Raw genomic sequence first — 22,817 nt, 5'->3', positions numbered from 1 at the left:
TTCACCTTGTGGAGTACTTTGTTACTGTGGGGGGGGGGGGGGGGAGCTGTATATGTGCGTGTTTATGGTGTAAATCGAGGACACACACGTGCAACATCATCAATGAATTGAGGACAGGAACCAAATCGAGGACGACCTCGATTAGAAAACAGGTACAAAACCAATGAGAGCTGTTGCAAAAATTGCTCGACTCAGTTTGTTTTTAGAGAGATGCGCTATTACCTTGAAAAACACGAACCAAAATTTAGGCAAATTATCTGGATAGCCTTAAACAAAAGCCTTGCAACTGATGTTAACTTGGCCAACTTGGAGCTTCTAAGCTCAGAAATTTTGTTAAGCGTGGAAAATATCTGCTTAGCAAATGCGGGTTACCAGCCAGAATGTCAAACTGTGTATACAGCTTGTGACTGGTCCTCAGCCAATTTCTGCTAAGCAATTTTTCTCTGCTTACCAGTTTCATGAAATTGGGATCTTGTCTGTAGTCTTAACATGCATTCATAAATACCTCAGACAGTTTAGGTATTCCTATTGGTCGAGAGCCCGTCACGTGGCCGGTATTAAACGGATGATAAAGACATGGCTAGCTGGTCTTAAACACTTTTCCAGTGTCACAATAAAATGTGGACTCCTAAAAATCCAGTGCCTCTTACCGTTTCATTGGTTGAACGTTCACAATCCTCACGTAGGCATGCGCACCACTACAAGCGAGTCAGAATTTTATAGTTCTAAATTCAAAACGCAACGCCCCAGGTGCGTTCTGCGTGACATCGCGCAGAACATGTTACGCGCGCTTCAATCTCCATAAAAGGGTTGTTTACATCTTACTCGCCAGCTGAACACTCCATTATTTTGCTAGAGGGATGTTTCAAAAAGCATAAAGTGAACTTGTTGAACAAAATCGGGATTTTTTGAACGAATTATTTGAAATTTTTCTACGGATAAGGTATTTATGAATGGGAATAAATATGTGCTCGGTCGGTATTTATCACTCGTTTAATACCGCTTAGAGTCTGGGTGCTGATAATTACCCTCGCCTCCGGCTCGGGTAATTATCAGCACCCAGACTCTAAGCGGTATTAAACGAGTGATAAAAACCTCCGGAGCACACATTTATTCCCTTATTAAACGATTTACAAAGTGCCTTTCATCTTGATTATAAGAAATTCCTTCTTTTTTTTCTGCACTGATTTTTCTCACTACTGGATTGTTTTTCAGTATTGTGCGGTTTCTTCTTTCAAGTGCATGTTGTGTTGTACAGAAACCTATTTATAAGAATAAATTATGAACTATTTTGAAGGTATAAATGACATGCAGTCGTTACTTTGTGTTCGTGTATTTTGTATCTGTGTGTCTGTTGTAGTCTCTGTGATGTGGGTTGTAAAAATTGGGGTCCCACTTTTTTTCCTGTCCCTGTTACATCTAACATCTATGATTTTATAATTTTGATGCATTTCTTAAAAACCCTCCTATCTGGAAAGTCACAGACAGTCAATAAAATCAATCCTGTTCCCCTGCCATGCCTTTTACACAGCCTAGTCACCAACAGTCAGATCATATTTCAAACAAGCACTGTGACTGGTCAAATTCAGTCAACAGACAAAAGCAGACAAGTGGTAGGCACAACTGGCTTATCAATCACCTACAGTCAAAGCATAGCTGTATCAAGTTATGCAAACAGTCCCAGCCAGTCGATCCTGCTTTATGTGGGCTGGGAGCAATAAACTGTTGAGAACAGTCACTTGATTGATTGTGACTGAAAGGACAACTTGGCACAGAATGTATGTTTGCATACGAGGGTTAAAACAGTCGTCCTCTAAGAGTGATTATGAATAGCAAACTACCAATCCAACAAATAAAAAAAAAACAATTGAAGTCATTCTTAAAAATTAATGATACTTGAAAGGGTCCATGAAATGAATTTTTCTGAGGATTTTTATGACTTAACTTTTAAAACAGCTTTCTTGCCATGTTACTATGACTTTCCACCTACTTTGAAGCAGTAAAAGGGAGAAATTTCAACATTTTAGTTTTTATGCTAATGTTTGCAGCCGTTTCATTCATTTTCATATTGCAGTCTTTGTTATACATGCACACAAGTAGCAGTTTAAAAAATAAGGAAATTGGAAATAAAAACAGTCTGCATTTAGAAGTAAAACATTTTTTATTAGTGACCAAAAAGACAAATCACAAAATATAGTCATTTTCTTCATAATATTGTCTTATTTACAAATAGATACAAAAATATGCAATTAATTTGCATAAAAGACCGATCAAGAGCGAGAATGTTTAGCAAGCAGAACAGTGACAAACGAAGCAATCAGAAATAAAGTTTATAAAGTAGACAACAAACAACACAGGAGAAAAATGAAGACAATTTCAAAAATCAAAATTTAAATTAAAATTTTGGCTTTTGCATAGCACCATTCACGCTGATAGACACAAAATTACAACTTTTATTAATTCAAAAATGCAAGGCACTCTGAAAGCATAAATCCATGTTCTGTCGAAAACAGAAAAATCTCTGCAGCATAAAAACAAAAATCATCTTTATCAGGTTTAGAACACACATAATGAAATTTGTATCCTTGTGGAGGCATTTCTTTGTTCTCGTGTACTAAAGTTTTCGAGTTTGAAAGTGGACTTTCACAATGCTCCTATTTTAACCAGAATGAATTTCCTGGGCTGAAATTTGGACTTAATATCCCTTACATAAAACACTTCAATTTGCGACTGATCAACACACCTTGGAAATTCCTAGTTTTTGAGTAAAATCCATATATCTATTCCGCGATAATCTTGTGGAGACGTATTCACCTATAGAAATTGCCCTGTGGAGACGTATACAATCTTTTGTTCCCTATTGTACACATGTCTCCAGAGGGTACCGTGTAACAGATCATATAATTTCATATACATTTTCTTGAGTAGTAACTGCAATTTCACATTACAAGTAATAAACAACACAGCATTTAAATATATTCCCCATCCACTCAACTGATTTAGAATCGATACCAGGGATGTAGTCAGTCCATCCCAAGTCCCTGCAAGTCCATCACAAGTCCTCCAGTCCCAATTCAACTCACAAGCTATTCAAATGAGCTTTGACAAAGGCATTCCTTTGTTATAATGGTTATTGTTCATCCACTGTTACTTGTGACTGGCCTTGCGACTGGACTTGTGACTGGACTTGTGTCTGGACTTGTGACTGGACCTGTGACTGGACCTGTGACTGGACCTGTGACTGGACCTGTGACTGGACCTGTGACTGGACCTGTGACTGGACCTGTGACTGGACCTGTGGCTGGACCTGTGGCTGGACCTGTGGCTGGACCTGTGGCTGGACCTGTGGCTGGACCTGTGGCTGGACCTGTGGCTGGACCTGTGACTGGACCTGTGACTGGACCTGTGACTGGACCTGTGACTGGACCTGTGACTGGACTTGTGGCTGGACTGGTGGCTGGACTGGTGGCTGGACTGGTGGCTGGACTGGTGGCTGGACTGGTGGCTGGACTGGTGGCTGGACTTGTGGCTGGACTGGTGGCTGGACTTGCGACTGGACTTGCGACTGGACTTGCGACTGGACCTGTGACTGGACCTGTGACTGGACTTGTGATTTACTTCAAACTGAACTTGTGATGGACTCGACTACATCCCTAACTTCGAAACAGTAAGTAAAATTATATTCAGAATTTAAATTTAACCAGTTCGCGTCGGACAATGTGATAAACACGTACTGGCCGTATTTATACACAGGCATGGCTGATGGGTTAAGACGTCAAGATTGCCTCGACTCGCCTCCGGGTGATGTCTAAACACGTTAATACCTCGTGCCTTTTGTACACACACACAAAGTCTGTGAAGTCTATGAAGTGCACTTTTCGATAAAAGTAACCAAAAAAGGGACGTCAAATAGTTTTGACACATTTAAGAGGAGTAGAAAGTTGCACATAATTGTTGTCGGTTGCGCCGAGTTGACCTATGAGTGACGTCGAAACTTTGGTAGAATATTGTTTGCAAGGCATTCCGATTACATCTTCAATCTCCAATTTCCTCTTCTACTTTAATAAGTGAATATTTTGGCTGCCGTTTTCCTTTGAAGGCCACTTTTCTGTTGACGAGCCACTCATTTGGTGGCCACCGCGAGCTACAGGGCAACCTTCATCAGTCCTGCATTGGGCATGCTGAATCTGTTTGAAAATAAAATTTAAAAAAAAATTGGGAAAAATGTAAATAGGCGTTTGACAATGCAAGAGTTTGCCACAGAGAGTTCATTTTTCCCTGTGCCTTGTGGGAGATGTCAACAAATTTGTAGCGCGAGCTATTTGATATTGTTAGTTTGTCCGGTCTGTAGTTTCGTAAGCGTATGATTTGAGTATCTGTTTGCCCTCTTCTTTTCTTTTTATCAATATGGTGTTTTTGTAAGGCGGCAGAACGCTATGTCCCAATCGTTAACAAATTAGCTCAAGTTGTCTACTGATACTCGTTCAAATCGGCCATGTTCTGTCAACCGTAAACTTGAAAAATAGACTCTCCGCGGCAAACTCTTGGTGGCGCACTGCATTGTGAAACGCCCTATTTGCTGATAAATTGCTGATTTCTGGCAAGCAGATACGATTATCAACATTTTGGTCAAAATTTGAACTCGTCCTCTGTGAAAATTTTTTTTACCTGTTTCAACTGATTTTAAAGCCTGTGTGCTCAAACGTACGGCCTTTACACTCAACACCTTGTCAAAGAGAATTCCCCATGTGAATGAAAACAATCCAAATCTATTCCGAATACCCAGCCAAAGCAATGAAAAATTACACAGTAACTTCTTCTCCTCAGGGCTTTTTAAAGCATGATTTCAAAATCCGTCTTCTATCTTCACAACTCCTCAGCACTCGCTACCAAAATTTTTTGAAAACCGGTTGCTGGAACCGTTCGACTCAGTCGATCGATCAGTGACTCGGTCAAAGGACAGCAAGCTTGCTCTTCCAGCAAAAATGCAAACGTCTGTTGCTTTGCAGTTCTGTGAAACCGCCCCCCACCCTTGATTATTCACCTACCTGTAACCTTCTCGTTTGAGCAGATCGGTGACGGCCGGCCGGATGCGCGCCACCCCGCCCCTGCTGCGGTTGCCTTTCCCCGTGATGATGAAGATGTGACGCTGGGGGGACTTGGACACCAGAGGGCGCTGCTGCTGGTCGTAGGCCGCCAGCTCTGCCTTCTTGTCGTTGAGGACTTGGTTCAGTATCAGGAGGGCTTCGTCCACGTGCAGGCCGTGTAGGTCCAGCGTGTTGTCGTTGAACAAGGAATTCCTGACGTTAAAATAAATGTTGTGTTTTTATAGTTTTTTATACAATTCACAATTATTACCCCTGTTCATTTGGCCACTTTTCGGCAGCACAATCTTGTTCTACCCTGAAATCACTCAACTTGGAGTCTTGATCTGATTGGGGGTTGCAATCCCAAGTTACTACATGGGGAGGGTATCGATGTATCCAAATTACAGTCAAGGAGCAAGGGTTAACCTTTAGCGGTTGTAGCCCTGTCTGGAACTGACAGTGAGATTTCATGGAACCCAAACTGTTTGCTTTAAAAAACTGATTTCTTACTTCGAGGTTAGGATGGCCTCCGAGGCCCTCTTGTTTGCATACTTCAGTTTTTCTGTGTGGAGATGGCCCTGTAGAGAAAGTAGGTGAAAAAAAGGTTATCAATCAATAATCATTTTTATACAATGGAGTGTCAGTGATGCATATTTCAAGATGGGAATAACAAAATTTCAGTCTTAGGAGCTTGCATGACAGAGTCTGCCTTGTTACTTTACAGGTTTGCACCCTGTAAGGCTGTTTTAAGTACCAAAGCAAGAAGTTTGACAGAAACTTGGTCATTTGTTTGTAATCAGGGAAGAGTGAGTTGACGTAGAAAACCAGCTCCTCTGAGCAGAAAATTTTGCTGAGCAAATTTATTTTCTAAGCACAGACCGCATGACAACAAGCCACAAGCAACACATACAGCGTACATCATTCTGGATGGTAATGTTTTTTGCTTAAAGCATTTTCTCTACTTGGCAAATTTTGGTGCTTCGCAACTCCATACAAGCCTGCTGGTGCTGTGGGAACCAACTCATGGGGCCAAGCTGAGGGGAGGACAGAGGACGAGCTACGTCGGTGGCCTGAAGGAGACGTTGGGGCAGAGACGGCCAAACTGGCTTCCTGCAATATGGGTAAGGAAGACCCCCGACTGCGGGTGACATAGTAGCAGTTCAAATGGCGTGACATTTTAGCAAGTATTAAAAACTGTTTCCACTATTAAAATAGTTGCTGTGCCTCGCTCTTGAGTCAATTCCCCGATTACCTGCTGTGAGAAGAATGAAGCCAGCTCTTTCTGTCCCTTGCCGTAAGCGGCTGCGGCTTTCTGAAAGGCTTCGTGGCGCTGCTTGTAATGCTGCGTGGCCTCCGCGCGGTAATCCTGATAATCCGGATTATCCGTGGATTGGTAGGAAGCGTCTTGGGGATTTGATTCATCAGTCTTGAAAGGAAATGAAGGGAGAAAAGTTAGTAGTCGGTATAAGTAATACGACGTAGTCTTCTAGAAAAATATTCATGTTTTGCCAAATTTATTTTGTAATAAGCAAGCCTATGGTCTCCGTGCACAAGTGCTTCTTCAACGGCCAGAAAAGAAGAGTTGGGGGAGATCTAGACTGGTTTCCGGTCCATCCACTGCATATTTCAAATGAACCAAAGTTATTGGAGGTGGGGATTAGTCTGTAAGACCATCACAAGTTAAATTTGAACGTATTCACGTGCAGACGACGTGAAGATGCTGTGGCTAATAGCTTTGGCACATTGAGGAAGTCAGGCGTACTTCACGCACAAAATCAGTACAGTACAGTACGCGCACACACACTATGCATCCCGTTGTGTTGCCAATTATTTATTTTTTTAATTAATACAAAAAAAAAATTATTTCAGCAAAAAGTGTACATGACAAATAAATAAGATAATCTGTCTTTTACAAATATATTGTTCTTGGAGTTGTAATATGGCAGACGTACGTTGACTTTATGTTCTTACAGCCGATGGGCTGCCCTGATTTTATATCGAGATCAGTGATGGCACAGAGAAAACGCAATCACCTTCATCTGTGTATGCACAAACTTGTAGCGCCTTTGTAGAGAAAATCGCAGCGTAAATATATAAAACTACAGCAGGTGTACTATCCTTACTCAAACGCAAATTTCAATTCCCCCCCCCCCCCCAAAAAAAAAGTATGACCAAAAAATGACCAACTTATTCGCAACTTACCCCCTCGCTTGATGCCAAACTTTCCCTCTCCGCGGCTTCAATCAACTCCTTCTCGATTCTTTCCAGGGCCTCATTGGAGTAGACATTTTTGGGTTGGCCAGATGCCGACATGAAGAACGACTTGATCTGCAGGACGGTCGGATCAAACTGGTAGCTGGGAAACAAAGTAAGAAGTTAAACAAATATTGTCTTTTTTTTACTATTAGTTTACAGGGAGTTGTGGGCAATGCCAGCGTCATTTCAAAAATCACTCTTTTTTGGTACTTAAGGGGCTCAGTGAATAAACACATCGGCTTCTCTGAAGTTTCTCCGGCCACACATCGTCTGCTTTTTGTTAGAGATAGAGCAGCCATATGGGCAACTTCCATGGCTAGCGATACGGCACAGAACTGCGCTTGCACGAAAGCGACTACACAATAAGTACATTGATTGAATGGTTCCCAGCAACGCGCACTGTGCATGTTGACCACAAATTTGTAGAATGAACCAGAAGCCATTAAAGATATAGTCCGTCATTTGTAATTAGTACATTTTGTTCGTTTGAAGCAACAAAAGTGTTCAAAATCTAATGAAGGATACTGAGCAACTAGCCTGATGAAGTTTCAGCTAAGCTTCAGCTGTACATTCCGAGAAAAGCAGCATTCTAAGATCTCAATTTCAAATCAAAAGTTACTGAATCATGTTTTGAATTGTTTTGAATTGCAGCTATACGCGGCGTCGCGCACTGATCCGACGAATTATAACAACCGCGCGCGCGTGTGCGTCGTTCCAATACTTGTGCGCGCTGCGCTGAATAACAAAACGAACTACTAATTTAAATTTTCCTACGGTGCTTCTTAAGAATCACCGTTGGAAATGCCTTCTTTCGTTGATTACTTCAAAATGACAGCTTCCCAGAAAGAATAATTTCACAGGGAGTTTAGTTCCCTTACTATCTTTCAACCAAGTTTGTTTTTCAACAGTAATTACGCCAGTTACTTTTCGGATGGCTGCAAATGATGGACTATAGCTTTAATGTTCAGGGATTAACGAGTCACTGCAAAGAAGAAATAAAATCATGAAATCACAGTTGTGAACTATTTTTCACTGCCATCAGTCCAAGACTCACTTGTTGTTTCTGAAGATTTCCTCTAGGGCATCCCTGTCCAGCGTTGGGAACTCGCTGTACAGCTTGTCTCTCTTCATCTTGGTTGCTATGGAGACTGAGCCATCCGTGCTAAGCTTCTCTTCGACCTGAATGCCACCGGAAAGTCAAACATTCAGAGATTTAGTCTATAGTTGTGTGTGGAAAACGAGGGTACGAAGCCAACCGCAGGATCACAAAGCACCAACTGGGAGCATACTTGAATGGAATACAAGGAATACTGCAACTTGTGATGGTCTGTCAGTCTCACACATATTGTCGTGTTCCCTAACGTGGCGCACTTCGAAGCTTACCCAACTTTCCTCGTGTAGTGTTGCCAAATGTCTTTGTTGACAAACCTCAAATTCATGCAGTGAAATACTGGTACTTTTACCTTATTAATGCTTGCTATTTAACCTCTGTGAACAATTTCGGTTTCATAAAATTAAATCCGCAATTCAAAAGCGGTGGCGTCCGGAAATTGGGCACAAATTGGCGGAGTGTTCCCTAACGTGGCACACTGGAATAAATCTCGGAAAATTCAAAATTATTCATTTAAGAATTTCTGTAAACTTGATAAATTCTGAAAAACAATTATTATCTCTACTTACATACCCAGCCAGATGTTTGTCAGAAAATTATTTTCTTATTTTTCGGGGCATTTTCAAAGGGTTCACTTTGCACTTGAAAATAAAATTTTCTTCTGACTTGTAGTTACGGGTAAATAAACTCGCGATTTATGAACAGGAGTGTTTAGAACTTGATGAAATTTCACTTTCTGTGAAATTTCAGTTAAAATTTTGCTCTAGGTAGGCACTACAGGCGAAAAATCAAAGTGCACCACGTTGGGGGCCGCGCCACGTTAGGGTACATCAACAATACCTCTACATCTTTGCTGAGCTGCGCGGCCAGCTCTTCCTCCATGATTTCTCTCAAGCTCTTCACTTCTTCTGCAGGCGGCCGCGGCGGCCCCATCGGTACAAAACCACCCATCGTGCTCCTGCCGTCTCCGTACCCACGCTGCAAGCTGATTGGCTGCTTGGCTGCCTTCGGGGAGGCCTTTGGGCTTTGGTACTTGGCCGACCGAGACGCCTGGACTTTGGTCATGTGGTGGATGTCTTCTTCTTGTTGGAGTTGGCGAGCGAGTTCCTCGTCTGCAAAAAGAGAGCTTTTTAATTTTTTTAACTTACAAATCACAGGACACGAAGCAGAGAGATTGTAGAAATAAAATCAATTGAAATATTACATAAAGCAATTATATTGAAAGCAATTATGAAATAACTGCCTGGCAAAAAGTAGTACAGAATTACCGATAACGTTTACCGTTTGTAGTTCACATTGCAGTGAGTTTTTGCTTTATAGCAGATTTCTCTGCCACATTTCCTGTTTAGCTCTTGCAGGCAATTAGACTGAGGAAGTTTTCACACATTTACCTCCAGGAGCCTGCTTCTTCGATTCACAATGCAGTGCGCCACCGAGAGTTTGCCATGGAGAGTTCATATTTCCCAGTGCATTGTGGGAGATGGTCGACAAATTCGCAGCGCGAGACATTTGAAATTGTTCGTTTTTCCGGTCAGTATTGTCGTAAGCGTATGATTCAAGTATATGTTTGCCCTTTTCTTTTCTATCAATATGGTGTTTTTGTAAGGCGGCAGAACGCTATGCCCCAATAACAAATTAGCTCAAGTTGTCTAATGGGCCATGTTTTGGCGACCATAAACTTGAAAAGTGGACTCTCCATGGCAAACTCTTGACGGCGCACTACATTGTGAATCGCCCGAATTCCAGCTTTTGTCTTCCAACTCCGGTTTCAGCATTTTATGTCTCAATTTAATACACAGACTCAGTGACTGATCACCATATCATAATATGAAGCCAAATATTAGGGTTTGTTCATTTACCTTGAGAATTAAAGGTTTCATAAACACTTCGGAACTAGACTGAAGATGAAGCCCAAGTTTCAAAAAAGACATATGACATTCAATTGCAAGCCACAGGGGGCGGCTACCTAAAAGCCTTATCATTAAGCTAGCCATTTTTAATAAGCAATAACGTAAGCCATAGCCTTTACACTGACCAGCTGTGATGATGCTCTCCAGTTCCTCATCTTTGTCAAACCGCGTCTGCAGCGTCTTAGCCCACAGCATGTGTAGCTGCTTAGCCAAGTCGTAGTCAACATGGACCTGCAGATCCTCGGCAGGTAGCCCGTCTGTTGAGCCAAGCACGAAAGATTCTCAATTATAAAATTGAACAAAGAAATTGACTAGAGTGGAGTTTGAACCTGCGACTTTCGGATTACCGTTAAAGTGCTCTACCAACTGAGCTATCCAGCCCTAGATTTGCAGTTCCCCACTTTTTCAAGGGGCACTAGCAAGAAGCCATTGACCCGTATATACCATGTAGCCAGAGATCACAACTAAGGTCATGATGCGTCCAGCATAAGTAATGCTGCAAACCTGGGAAATAGCAAACGGGGATCGTTCAAAGAGGATACAGCAAATTTAAAAAAAATGACAATCCAAAGGAGTTTTCATTTTCAAGCTCTTCATTGAATCCGACACAGAGATTCTCACCTGGGAGAAGGTGAAAGCCGATGGACCCAAACATCTCCTGGAGTTGGAGGGCAAAGGCCGGCGGAAGCTGTAACATCAGACCCTCCTCCAGGCTTCCCAATTCCCGCAGCTTCTTCTGCACTGGTTGGTCTGAAAATAAAGTATACAACAATATGGAAACATAACTACAAGAATGCATAAGATATCAGTAAGATTATTAACAGGGATATTAGAGAAAAGGAGGTGCTCGGAAGGCATGGAAATGGATGGTGAAAAAGAAGAGGATGATTTCATGTGAAGTGAGGGGATGGAACAAGAAGTAAACAAGAAGTTTAGAAGCGATTTGGGAGAAAAAGGATTTGAAAAGAATACATGAAGACCTGGTAAAAGAGTTGAGGTTCCCAAGAGGATGAGTAAAAGGAAACAAATATGATTTCTTACCATGAAATAAGACTGAGAGTGAAGAAGCAAACATACTTACTTTGCAAGATTGCATCTGCTTGTTCCTCTGTCATCACAGACTCATCTTTCACTATTTCAAAGGCATCGTCGTGTCCTGTCATCGTCTGCTCTGCGCGTGGTACTCTGAACTCCTCAACCTCCCTGTGATTGTTCCAGGAGAACTGAACTCCTCCAGGTACCTCGAGCTCCTGTCTATTTGGGGAAGCTTCTGCCTCTTTAATGCGCTTCATCTTCTTGTCGATATCTGGATCCTTGGGCTTCTTCGCCTTGGAGGCTTTCGTTGGTGACAGTCTCGACGTGGTGCGGGATGAAGTCTTGGGCCTGACAACTTGCTCCTCCTTGGTTTCTGTCCTCAAGCTCGAAGGGTCAAGGAAGGGTACAGACTCCAGGAAATCACTCCTGAAAGCTGAGCTGTCTTGATCTAACAGACCATCTTGGTGATGCCTTCCAGAAGATGGCAATTTGTCAAAAGATGAGGGGCCTTCAAGAACGTGAGATTCATTTTTAGTTTCTCCAAGCAGGATTTGAGAATCAAAGTCTGCAGCTTCTAGTATACCAGATGGATAAACAGTGTGCAAGTTTCCTGCTCTCAATGACGAACCCTCTTCGTTTGCTTTTGGCTCCATGCTTGAAAAATTAGACTCTTCCTGTTCCCGATAGAGATTGGACATTCCTGCAGCACCTTCATCTTGTAAGATGCTCTGATGTGGTTCTGTAGGCACTTGATCAGAAGTGATAATGTCCGACCCGACATTTGTGTCAGGATCGTGGAAGCTTGTAGCAGAATCTAGATTTGAAGAGTGCAGCTTGGTTTCCATCTCTGTGGACAAATCCTCTCCGTGCAAGACTGGAAGATGGTCTGAATAACCACTTCCGGTCTTTTCTCTTTCTGAAGCCAGTTGGTTACCAAGAGAGTTGTTGTCGGCACCAGTAAAAGAACCCTTAGAGCTAATGGTCTTAAGAATGTCATCTACCACAGAGATCATGTTCGTGGCCAGGTTTTCAGCTTGTGAAACTTGCTTGGCTTCCAGGACATCTTTCATGGACTCGGCTGCCACTCTGGCAAGCTTCTCATCACTTATTTGCAGTTCATCACCATCTGATTCTCCTTTCGCAAACCCCGCTTGTTCTTGCTGGTTTTTATTTGAAAGTTGATCTGGAGCTTGTAAGTCTTGACCGATTCTCTCCTTGTTGCCGAAATCATCCAGGAGGATATTGGTGACCCATTCCAGATTTCCCGCACATTTGGTCAGGATGTCTTGGAGATCGGTTTGGGAGACAGTAGGGAAGAGGGCAATGAGGCTTCTCAAGTTGGCGTCGATGTCCTCTGTCTGTTCCTCGGGGTCCGTCATTGTGCTCTTGTGGAGTCTCACTGTTACCGGAATCGGGGAATGGCTTGCCGATGATGAGGATGAGAGAGTCTCAGAAATTACTTCTTCCCTCTCTGTTGCAAAATCACTCTCAGATGGTGCAGCGATTTGTCTTGGTTGGCCAACAGCAACACGGAAGCCCTGTTGTTGCAGGTCTTCTACAGTCATTTCCCCGGATTGTAACCTTTGAACACACGAGAAATCAGACGGGAGGGTCACAGTTCCCGCCTCGGCGAACGTTACACCTCCAAGGGTTGGCGATTTGTTTCCAGGTTCGCTGCTTTTTACCTCAGGCCCTTGGCCCAACTCAGCAAGCTCGGACCAGTTCTCTGATCCCGGAGATAAGGTGGGAAACACGGCCGCCATTTTGGTACTTTTGTTGTGAGATTTGGATCGTCGCAGTTTCCTCCTCTCTTGGTTGGTTCTGGATTCCTCAATGCTTGAAGTAACCAGCAGTCTTGGACTTGGGCTTCTGCATCTTGAAGTTGAGGCACGCAAGTCTGAAGACGAGGTTGGCTGGGTCGAAGAAGATGTCACGTCAGCATTAGCGTCCTTTTTGTCTTTGCCAACACTCACTGAGTCTGTCTGATCTGAAAAATCGACAGTAACAGAAGGCTGACCGTCACTGTGATTGCCATGTTTGTCAGCAGTGGAAATATCCACATCGATCGTTCCAAGTTGTTCTTCAGATGAAGGCTTTTCCACTGAGCACCTCCCATTCTCACTTATCCCAGAAAGCACATTTTCTGTAGTTGTATTTTCAGTGTCTAAAACACCAGCATTAGTCTTCACTTCAGTGCCAGCTTTTTCATCAGTTTCACCAAGACCTTTCAGGGTACTGAGGGCATTTTTTAGTAATGAGTCTGTACCTAGGCATTCACGGTCACCATCACCATCTGATGCATTCTTTAAAACAGAGTCTGCCTGAATGTCCAGATTGGTAGCAGATGACTCAACTCCATGGGAAGTTAAAATATGAGTCGTCTCTTCTGCCAATGAATCATCCTGCACTGAAGCATCATCCTTAAGCATGGTTTGATCTTTTTCTCTTCCAGGACTTTGCTCCTTAATGCTTGTCAATTCAGCGTCAGACATGTATGTCCCAACTACGGCAGCTTCTTCTTTTTCCTGTAGTTGTGGTTTTTGGATTTGTTCTTTGCTTTGTTCAGCATCTTGGACAGCATTTACGAGTGTTGCAACTCTTGTGGCAGCAGCTCCAGTGTTAAGACCTTCCGTCAAGTTGGCATCAGTTTGGGCTTCATTTGGGTTCTCCTCTCTACCGTGTGGTGATGATGCAAGAACAACTCTCTGAGAATCACTTGTCGCTAGCTTGATTTCTGAATGTTGAGCATCAGTTGCAACCCCATCTCTGCCGGGAGGTACTGGTTGATCATTCTCTATGCAGGAGGAATTTGCTATCAGACTCATCATTTCTGTGAAATCATCGTCATCGCTGGAACTCTGTTTGTTGGCAGTATCGCCTTTTTGCTCTGGAATTCTTGCCAGCAGCTCGAACCCCGGTGGATAGGTAAATGAAGCTTGTGTAGCTGACGTCAACTCTGATGCAGCGTCAGAGCCTGCGGGGTTATTTATCTGTTGCAGTCCTTGTTCATTGCCTTGAGGATGCTCACCATCTTCCAGCGACGGTATCTCAGCCAGGGGTGGACAGCATGACGCTTCTGCCACCACATTCATCATGGCAAGAAAATCATCTTCATCATCAGCTTCCCTGTCGCCTGTCTTGTCCAACTGCACGTCTTGACTGGTCGCTTCTTCCACTTCAAAGAGTTCTTTGACTAGCTCTTGGGACTCCTCAGGTCGCGTTCTTACTGGCAAATTCTCAGCATCTTCTTCTATGTCAGTATTTCTTGACTCGCTCACTTGATCATCAGTTTTCCCGGGCCCAGCTTTTTCCTGGATTTCAAAAGAAGCTGCCTTCTCCAAGGACGTCACCATCTGACCATCCTCCTTTCCAATCCTTTCTCTCGCATCTTCCTGAGGATCCTCGTTCACTTTGCCCTCATCAGGTTTTCCAACCATCCCCTCTGTCGAGTCACTGGCCATTGAGTCCATCAAGGCATCGAACCCATCTTCGTCGTCCGACATGAACATCTCCTCTCCGTTCTCAATGTCCTCTTTCAAGGCATCTGTTGTCGTGGTGATATCATCGCCACCTTCCTCCTTTTTATACGTGGTTGTATCACCTCTCTCCAGTTTCTTAGAATTTGCCTCGGCACAACCTGCAGCCGGTTCCTCACTAGAAACTTTTGGAACTTTCTTATCCTCCTTTTTCGTTCTCCTCCAGCTCCCTTGGGAAGATGGTCCCTGCTCAGCTTCATCAGTTTTCTTTTTCTTTTTCTTAGGTTTTGAGGATCCGAGAATGTTCTCCACAGTGACGTCCCTCTCAAAGCGTTCAATCATCAATTTGATCCTCTCTTTCGGGACACCATGGGTGTTGTATCTGCCGGATAGAGAAAAAAAATTAGAAATTTAAATGAAAGTTAGAAACAAATGCTGCAACCAACCTATTTTTAATGTGATTTTGCTGGTTCCAAGAGGGTCAGCCTAGTGTCATCTTTGTAACTGACCGACTGACTGACCGACTGAATCACTGACTGTCAATTGTGAGCTGGGCAGTGCCATCATATAGCATTACCCTGTAACGCCAAGGAATGAGCTAAATCTGGCCCAATGTATACCAGATGCATGGAAAGACTTGAAAGTGAATATCCATTTTGAATCAATTAAATAGAAATTTGTGCACTCTGGGACCAGCTTTTTTAGGCTTGCCTTTTTAATTCATATTACCTCAAATGTAAAGTGATGAGTTTGTTCTGTATGTGGTGTACTTTAATCTTCACAAATGATGACTTGTGTGGAGGCTAATAATCACAAAAGAGTGTTTGGGTGGCACTACATTCTTTAAAGCTGGAGTCCATCATTTGCAGCTATCCAAAAAGTAACTGGCATAATTCTTGTTGAAAAACATACTTGGTTGGAAGATAGTAAGGGGACTAAACTCCCTGTGAAGTTAATCTTTCTGGCAAGCTATCATTTTGAAGTAATCAACAAAAGAAGGCCTTTCCAATGGTGCTTCTTAAGCACACCGTAGGAAATTGAAATTAGAAGTTCGTTTTGTTTTGCGGCGAAGCGCCCGCAAGCATTGGCATGACGCACACGCGCGCGTGGTTGCTATAATTCGTCGGATCGGTGCGTGACATTGCGTAGCTGCAATCGGCTCAGTGAGAACGTGTCTCGGACGCTGAATTCAGGCCCAATTCAAAACAGGATTCAGCAACTTTTGATTTGAAATCAAGATCCTAGAATGTTGTTCTTCTCAAACTATACAGCTGAAACTGAGCTGAAACTTCATCAGATTAGTTGTTCAGCGCCTTCTTTAGATTTTGAGCACTTTTGTTGCTTCAAACGAACAAAATGCACAAATTAAAATGATGGACTATACCTTTAAATAGTTTCATGATAAAAACCAAAACCACATTTCATTAAAACCATTTGGAATATGAGCTTCAAGGCCACATGTACGTGTGCCTAGATAGCGTGCTAGTCTCCATTTAACTTGTTCAAAAGGTGTGATTACCTAATATGTAAATGGATGAGTTTCTTCTGTATGTGGTGCACTTAAACTTCACAAATGATGGCTTGTGTGGAGACTAATAATAACAAAATAGTGTTTGGGTGACACTACCTTCTTTAATTACATGAATATTGTTTTTTCCATTCAAGACGGTGTTGCCAAAAACATAAATATTGACTATTGGAAAATATGACAAATTAAATGAGGAAAAGACTTTCTTGTACATTTTCTTTACAACTTACTTGAACAATTTCCCAAGTTTGAATTTCCACGGTGTTGTGGGCTCTTGAAACTCAACTGCATAACCGTAGTGGAGTGCCTTTGGAAAAAAAATGTACTTTTTAAGTAAAAAAAAAGATTTGATTAAGATTAAACTACTGGGGCGGGTACAAAACCTTGAGGACTACATAATGAATTTGACGAGGAAATTCAGCAGATCCGAGGAAAAGTTGCATGCCTGACACCACCGCAGTAAAAGCTTCTAATTCTGATCGCCGGATTCCACTTTATTGCTTATTTTAGCTGGTTCCCAGCTGATGTTTGCTTAACATATAAATTTGCTTCTAAAGCAATATTTTTCTACTCTGACAGCTCCATAAAACAGGGTAAAGATGTATATTACCATGGCAACGTATGGTTTCATCGTCCAGCGTTCTATGTTGGTGTTATCAATGATGAGGGGGGTGACTCCCGATTCCATGGCTTCTTTTGCTATAACAAGAAAACAAAATGAACTTCTTTTGAATACATTTCCGGGCTTTAATTCCCCCTTTAACTCATTAGGATCTGTAGTACACTGTATAGCATTGTGTTTATTTCTTGACAAATCCATCAAACTGTACAGTGCTTGGGCGGTGTGCAGCAGTACACAGAGTAACAGGCAGGGCGGTTTGGGGCAGTACAGTAAGCAGAAAAGTTGTGCTTACTATAGCAGAAAATCATGCTGCTGTTATGCCGTGAATGTGGTGACGGTTGCGCGCGCATGGAGATTTCTATTGCTTAAATCAGTGACGTAACAATTTGTTACGTCACTGATTTAAAGGGAATATACAACATTTGCAAACATCGTAAAACAAAACTATCCAGTTTTTACAAAATACCTAAATAGGATGTTGGTAATTGACAGTCTAAAGCATCCTGTAAAATTATGGCACCTGGTGTGAAGTCATTTTCAAGAAAATGGTATTTTTGTAAAAATTTCCAGCGGTGGTCGGCCGACCACCGTTGGAAAAACCTAACTATTTTTCAACTACTGCTCCAAATTTACCATTAATTCAGTCCAAATTTTGTTTGCTATTGGTTACATGTTCATGAACGGGTGCAGGCCAGCTAGACTGGTACCCTTACCTTACAATTTTCCAGCATCTGTAAATTGATCCATTTTATATTTAGTGGAGTCAGGGAACCACTTGAACAGTTTTGTTTTTCTTGATTTTTCCAGCATTTTCGAACACAAAACTTCAAACATGTCAGTGTAACAATATTTGATCTATAATACTAACCCCTGAAATAGTTAATTTCTGAAAATTACAGCAAAAGCCAATGATGTACATTCCCTTTAAGCAACGTTTTCTTCTGTGGTTAAGCGTGCTTTTGCTGTGCTTACTGCTTAACGGTCCATATGAAATAGATAGATGTTCGGTAAGCACAAAGTTGGTTGTTAAGCAGCACTATGAAATTGGGCCCAGGGCCTTACATGTAAACAATTCCTAGAACTGGCCCTGGACAATTTGAACACAGAAAGGCACGAAAGAATTCATATTTGCTTCGTCGAATTACTTAGAAACTATGGTCAAACAGCAGACGTTTACCGACCATTTACCACATTTGTCCAAACTAAGTTTGTACAGTTGCTGCAATTTCAGTGTACGCGACAGCTCAAAAAAAGTTGAACTGTTACTGCATTGTACATGTGACAGCTAAAACAGATTTTCCAAGTTCATTTTCATGTCTTATTTCACCCTCAGATTCTGAAGTTCAACAGCCAGAACACAACTTTTTAACACTATTTAAAAATCTGAAATATCATTTGATATGTTGCAGTGATACTGTCAAACAATACAGCTATCAAATCTAGAAAATTATTTTCCTATCTCTGTGTATACAGAATATACACATGTAATGTTATTCAAAATCAGTTAATATTTTTACTGGTACTTTTGATGTCACAGTTGGCTAAAGTCCTCCAATGCACTGCTGCCCATTGGGTGGGTGTGGTTCTAAGTAAAGGGAGTGGCCGAAAATAACCCTCTGTACTATTTTCTTCCACTTCTTCATAAATTTAACTGTCATCCAGGTCTTAAAAACCTCACTTTACTGCTTGATCAGGTCCAGATATTTAACTATCAGTTTTGTGCTGTCTGAGACTATACTATCAATGAGGTGGTCTTTCTAGTATAGTGGTTTTTCACAACCAAACGTTTATCTTTTTGAGCTAATGTTCATATTTTTTGCTTATTTACCATTTTTAAAAAGAAATGAGAAATCTCTTATGACCTTTACTTCTCATCCCAATTTAAACTAGGTACCCGTTTAATTGAACTCCTGGGTGGAGAGAGACAATTGTTGTAAAGTGTCTTGCCTAAGAACACAAGCACCATGATTCCTGTCATGACAGTCTGGCAATGTTACATCATAAAGCAATCCTTTTCGCAATACTCCACCCAAACAAAATAAAGTATTTGTTTTCTTATTTGTTTGTTAAGTTGTAAGGGTTGTTTGTTTGTTTGTTGTTATGTTGGGTTTGTTTGTTTGTTTGTTTGTTTGTTTGTTTGCTTTGTTCTCACCTCTCTCATGGCTCCAGTCATGGGCGTCGCTCAGCTTGGTGACGTCAAAGTGGTACTTCCCATCACCATCAATGAAGTAGTCATCGGTGCTCAAGATGCGACCGTTGCCAACAAGTTGTCTAAACAGAAAAAAGACAGAACTTGCAGAATTTTTTTTCTTCGAATCCTATGCAAAATCCACAAGCTTTTGCCACAACCTAATGCATAACTATAGGCCTACATGTACATAGTATTCATCATGTCTTCAAAGCTGAAATCAATTCATCACAAGCCATCACAAGCCATCACAAATCATCATAAACCATCACAAGTCATCACAAGTTGTTACAAGTCATCACAAGCCTGCACAAGTCATCACAAGTCATCACAAGTCATCACAAGTCATCACAAGTCATCGCAAGTCATCACAAGTCATCACAAGTCATCACAAGTCATCACATTTCATCGCAAGTCATCACAAGTCAATCACAAGTCATCACAAGTCATCACAAGTCATCACAAGTCATCACAAGTCATCACAAGTCATCACAAGCCTGCACATTTCATCACAAGTCATCACAAGTCATCACAAGCCATCACAAGCCATCACAAGCCATTAAGAATGGATCACAAAACAATCACAAGTCGTCCAATCTCAAGTCAAATGACGAGATTTAGATGAACTTTGAGAGAGACATTCCTTCATCAATGTTTATCTCCTGTTAATTGTGACCAAACTTGTGACTGACTCGACTTATCAAACATGACAAGTGTGACTGGCCTGTTACGGATAATTTGTTGCAAGCAGCTCCATTTTCTCATTTCAGTTCAATTTACCTTGCCAGTGTGCTCTTCCCACTCCCGGGGCACCCCCTCATTAAGCACAATACTTTGCCCTCTGGCAGGGGAAGAGCTCTGTCTTCCAGCCCAGGCTTTTTTTGGTTGTGCCCTGTCTCTCGTGGTGCATAACTTGTCTGTTTGTTAACTGGCCACTGAGGAGGACCTAGGGCTTGTCTGGCACCCTCGCGTGGTGAGTTACTGCGCAGTCCTCCAGAGGGCAGTGTGCCTCCACGAGGCATGCCGTGCGCTGGTGACATGGCTCTTCTTGGGCCAAAAAGCTGGGAGTTTTGGTTGGGTGCACTTGGCGTCTTGAGAAGCGGATGAGATGCCGGATTTTGAGGCACGAAAGGTGCTGGCGACTGCGATTTTGAGATCGGACGAAACCTACTCTCCGGCGGTTGGTACTTTTGTGCCGGATGCCGGAACGACTGCGTCTGATTGGGAGAATTCCATCCTAGCCTCTCCACCCCTCTTGGGAGGTTGGGTCGCTGTTCCTGGGAAGAGGGGAAAGGAGCGAAAAACGGTTTCCCGACCTGTCCTTCAAACTGGTTGAGATGCTTCCTGAGGGAGGATGCCCTCCCAGCTGGGTGTGGCACCCGTGGCATCCGGTGGGCAGGTCTCGGCTGAAACCCTTGCTGGGGTGGAAACTGCTGATGTCCCGTTGGGCTGGGATGCCTGGCATAGGCCCTCGGCACGAAGGCCGGGGCAGCTGTATTCAGGTTCCCCTTCTGGTTCTTGTCTCCCGCATCCTCTTCTCTGATAGGAGTTGAATGATGGCTGGGTTTCATGTTTCCAGTCACATGGCCTCTACTCTTTTGAAAGTCAGTTTCACGTTTGACTTTTTCAGGATCGTCACCCCAATCTTCGAGGTCAGCGCCATCATTAGAAGCTTCAGATGCCAGATTTACATGGTGGTCGGCGACAACTGGCTCAACAGTGTCTTCTGATGCAGACAGTTTCTCCGGGCACATCTCAATCTCACCGAGGAGGGCATCGAGTTCATCTGACGGCAAGTCAACGGGCGATGATCCACTGAAAATATCTGCTCCTGGGGAGGTTTGCTTCGATCCTTCCTCCAAAGAAGGTACTGAGCTTTTTCCTAAGAGCTGCTCAACCAACTTTTGTGTTTGGCTGAGGGGCATCTGTGGTCCATCAGTATCCAAATCATTTGATGGATACGTATACTCTCTAGTTCCATCGCCTCTGGCAGATGCTCCCCCATCAGCAAACTGGTCATCTTTCCCTTCAGACAAAAAGCTATCACGATTGCCAAGACTTGGTCCATGAATATTCAACTTGTAAGACGAGTCTGGAGAAGGTCCAAATGCAGCTACACGACTTCTATCACTTCCTTCCCTGCCATCATCCCTTGACTGAGCTGCAATGTCCGAGGCCTCAACCTTGCTCAAGTTGTTGAGAGGATGGTTTTGCCTCTCCGGTGTGCCTCTAGCGATAAAGGGATTCTGTTTCTTAGGAAAGCTTTGCAAAAACTCTTGGCGAGGCATCGCACCTTTCCTCTTCAGGGGAAAGTCACTCAGAGAGTCTGCTCTCCTCTCGCCGGAAATGTCCTCTGTGGCATCTTCATCCTGTCGGACTCCAAGGGCATCCCTAATGTGTGGTCCAAGGTCTCTTGACGGAAGCTGGACAGACCCATCATTGCCTCTACTTTTCAGCCGAAGACTTGGACTCTCTCCGCTCCCTAAGTTCTCACGAAACAGAGTGTCCTCTGCATCCACATATTCCTCCTGATCATCATCATCATCTTCTTCTTCTTCGTCGTCGTCTTGTTCCTCGGTATCCGCACTTGGGATGTAGACATCCTTGAACCCCGAGAGTCTAAACAGCTGGGACTCCACTGGTGAGGTTTGTTCCGCAAGCTGGAAAAGTGTTTCCAGGGCTGCTTCGACTGTGAAAGAAACAAACACGTTCGCCAAAGTTAAATTGAAAAAAATCTGGGGGTTTCTCTCTTTGGACAAGATTAAAATCCTTTGACTAACCAAAGAACACAGAACCAGTGTGACTTTTGATTGCATGCCTGGTAAAGATTCAAAATTCATTCAAAATTGTGTTTATGTTACCCAGGCCCTGTGGCCAAAAAAATATATATACATGTATATATGTTGAAGTGGTCCATGAAGTGTGGCTATATACAGCTAGTAATCGAAATAGTATTGTTCTTTTTAAAAGATTTATTCTGTATTACTATTAATCAACGAAATCTGGCTGGAAAACTGGCAAGTTTCTTTTGAGTAAACAACTTTCCCAGTAATCTTGAGTTTTTAACTTAAATTAAATTTGGGCCAGCAATTTACAGGAATAAACTCAAGCAAAATAATGTTTACCTTTGAATTCGCAATCGTTCATGATCATGTGGACAACAACTGGGTCCAACTTCCCTGCGAACATTTCCTGAAGGTAGCACAGTGCTTTAGTCCGTGCATCCTCTCCCGACTCAGCGTCTCCGGAGGTGATGGGTTTGCCGTCTCCAGCGGCCTCGGCCCCCGCGCGAGGGGCCGGGGCACGCCGTTTCACGCTAGTCCACCCTCCAGTCTCGGAATCGCCGCTCGGTTTGCCCTTCTTTTTCTTCGGCATCGTGGCACAGATCGCTCAAAATGTCGAATCTGTACAAACTGGCTGAACACCGTTAACAAAGCGGTGAATCATTTCTCAAAGTAAAGGATGTTGCATGTTGATTGGCATTTCTGATAAAAAAAATTCCCCTTTTTCCACTTCCATGTCATTGCCAATCCGACCTTTGGCATCGACGATCAGTGTTTTGAAAGTGAGCCCTCAAGCGGCGACTTTTTCAACTGTTAAGCAC

General features: G+C 42.8%; 1 protein-coding gene across 2 annotated transcripts; it reads right to left on the bottom strand.

Annotated features, from left to right (window-relative positions):
• Positions 1-4,010: 4,010 nt before the first annotated feature.
• LOC119733652 lies at positions 4,011-22,779 on the bottom strand. Of its 2 annotated transcripts, none has more exons than XM_038207051.1 (15): positions 22,339-22,779; positions 19,994-21,902; positions 19,178-19,296; positions 17,014-17,102; positions 16,634-16,710; positions 11,446-15,257; positions 10,986-11,120; positions 10,490-10,621; positions 9,295-9,566; positions 8,398-8,522; positions 7,290-7,443; positions 6,340-6,513; positions 5,598-5,665; positions 5,049-5,300; positions 4,011-4,187 (listed from the first exon to the last, which is right to left on the bottom strand). In XM_038207051.1, exons 1-15 carry the CDS (start codon positions 22,586-22,588, stop codon positions 4,145-4,147), a joined length of 7,611 nt encoding a protein of 2,536 aa, XP_038062979.1. In that variant the 5' UTR covers positions 22,589-22,779; the 3' UTR covers positions 4,011-4,144. The 2 variants fall into 2 exon arrangements, with proteins under 2 accessions (XP_038062979.1, XP_038062980.1); XM_038207052.1 differs by having other exon boundaries at positions 10,986-11,114.
• Between the last annotated feature and the right edge of the window lie 38 nt (positions 22,780-22,817).

The sequence above is a fragment of the Patiria miniata genome, unplaced genomic scaffold (assembly GCF_015706575.1).
Source record: "Patiria miniata isolate m_02_andy unplaced genomic scaffold, ASM1570657v1 HiC_scaffold_26, whole genome shotgun sequence".
NCBI lineage: Eukaryota > Metazoa > Echinodermata > Asteroidea > Valvatida > Asterinidae > Patiria > Patiria miniata.
Note: the sequence above shows the minus strand (reverse complement) of the source record. Positions and strands in the feature narration are given on the sequence as shown.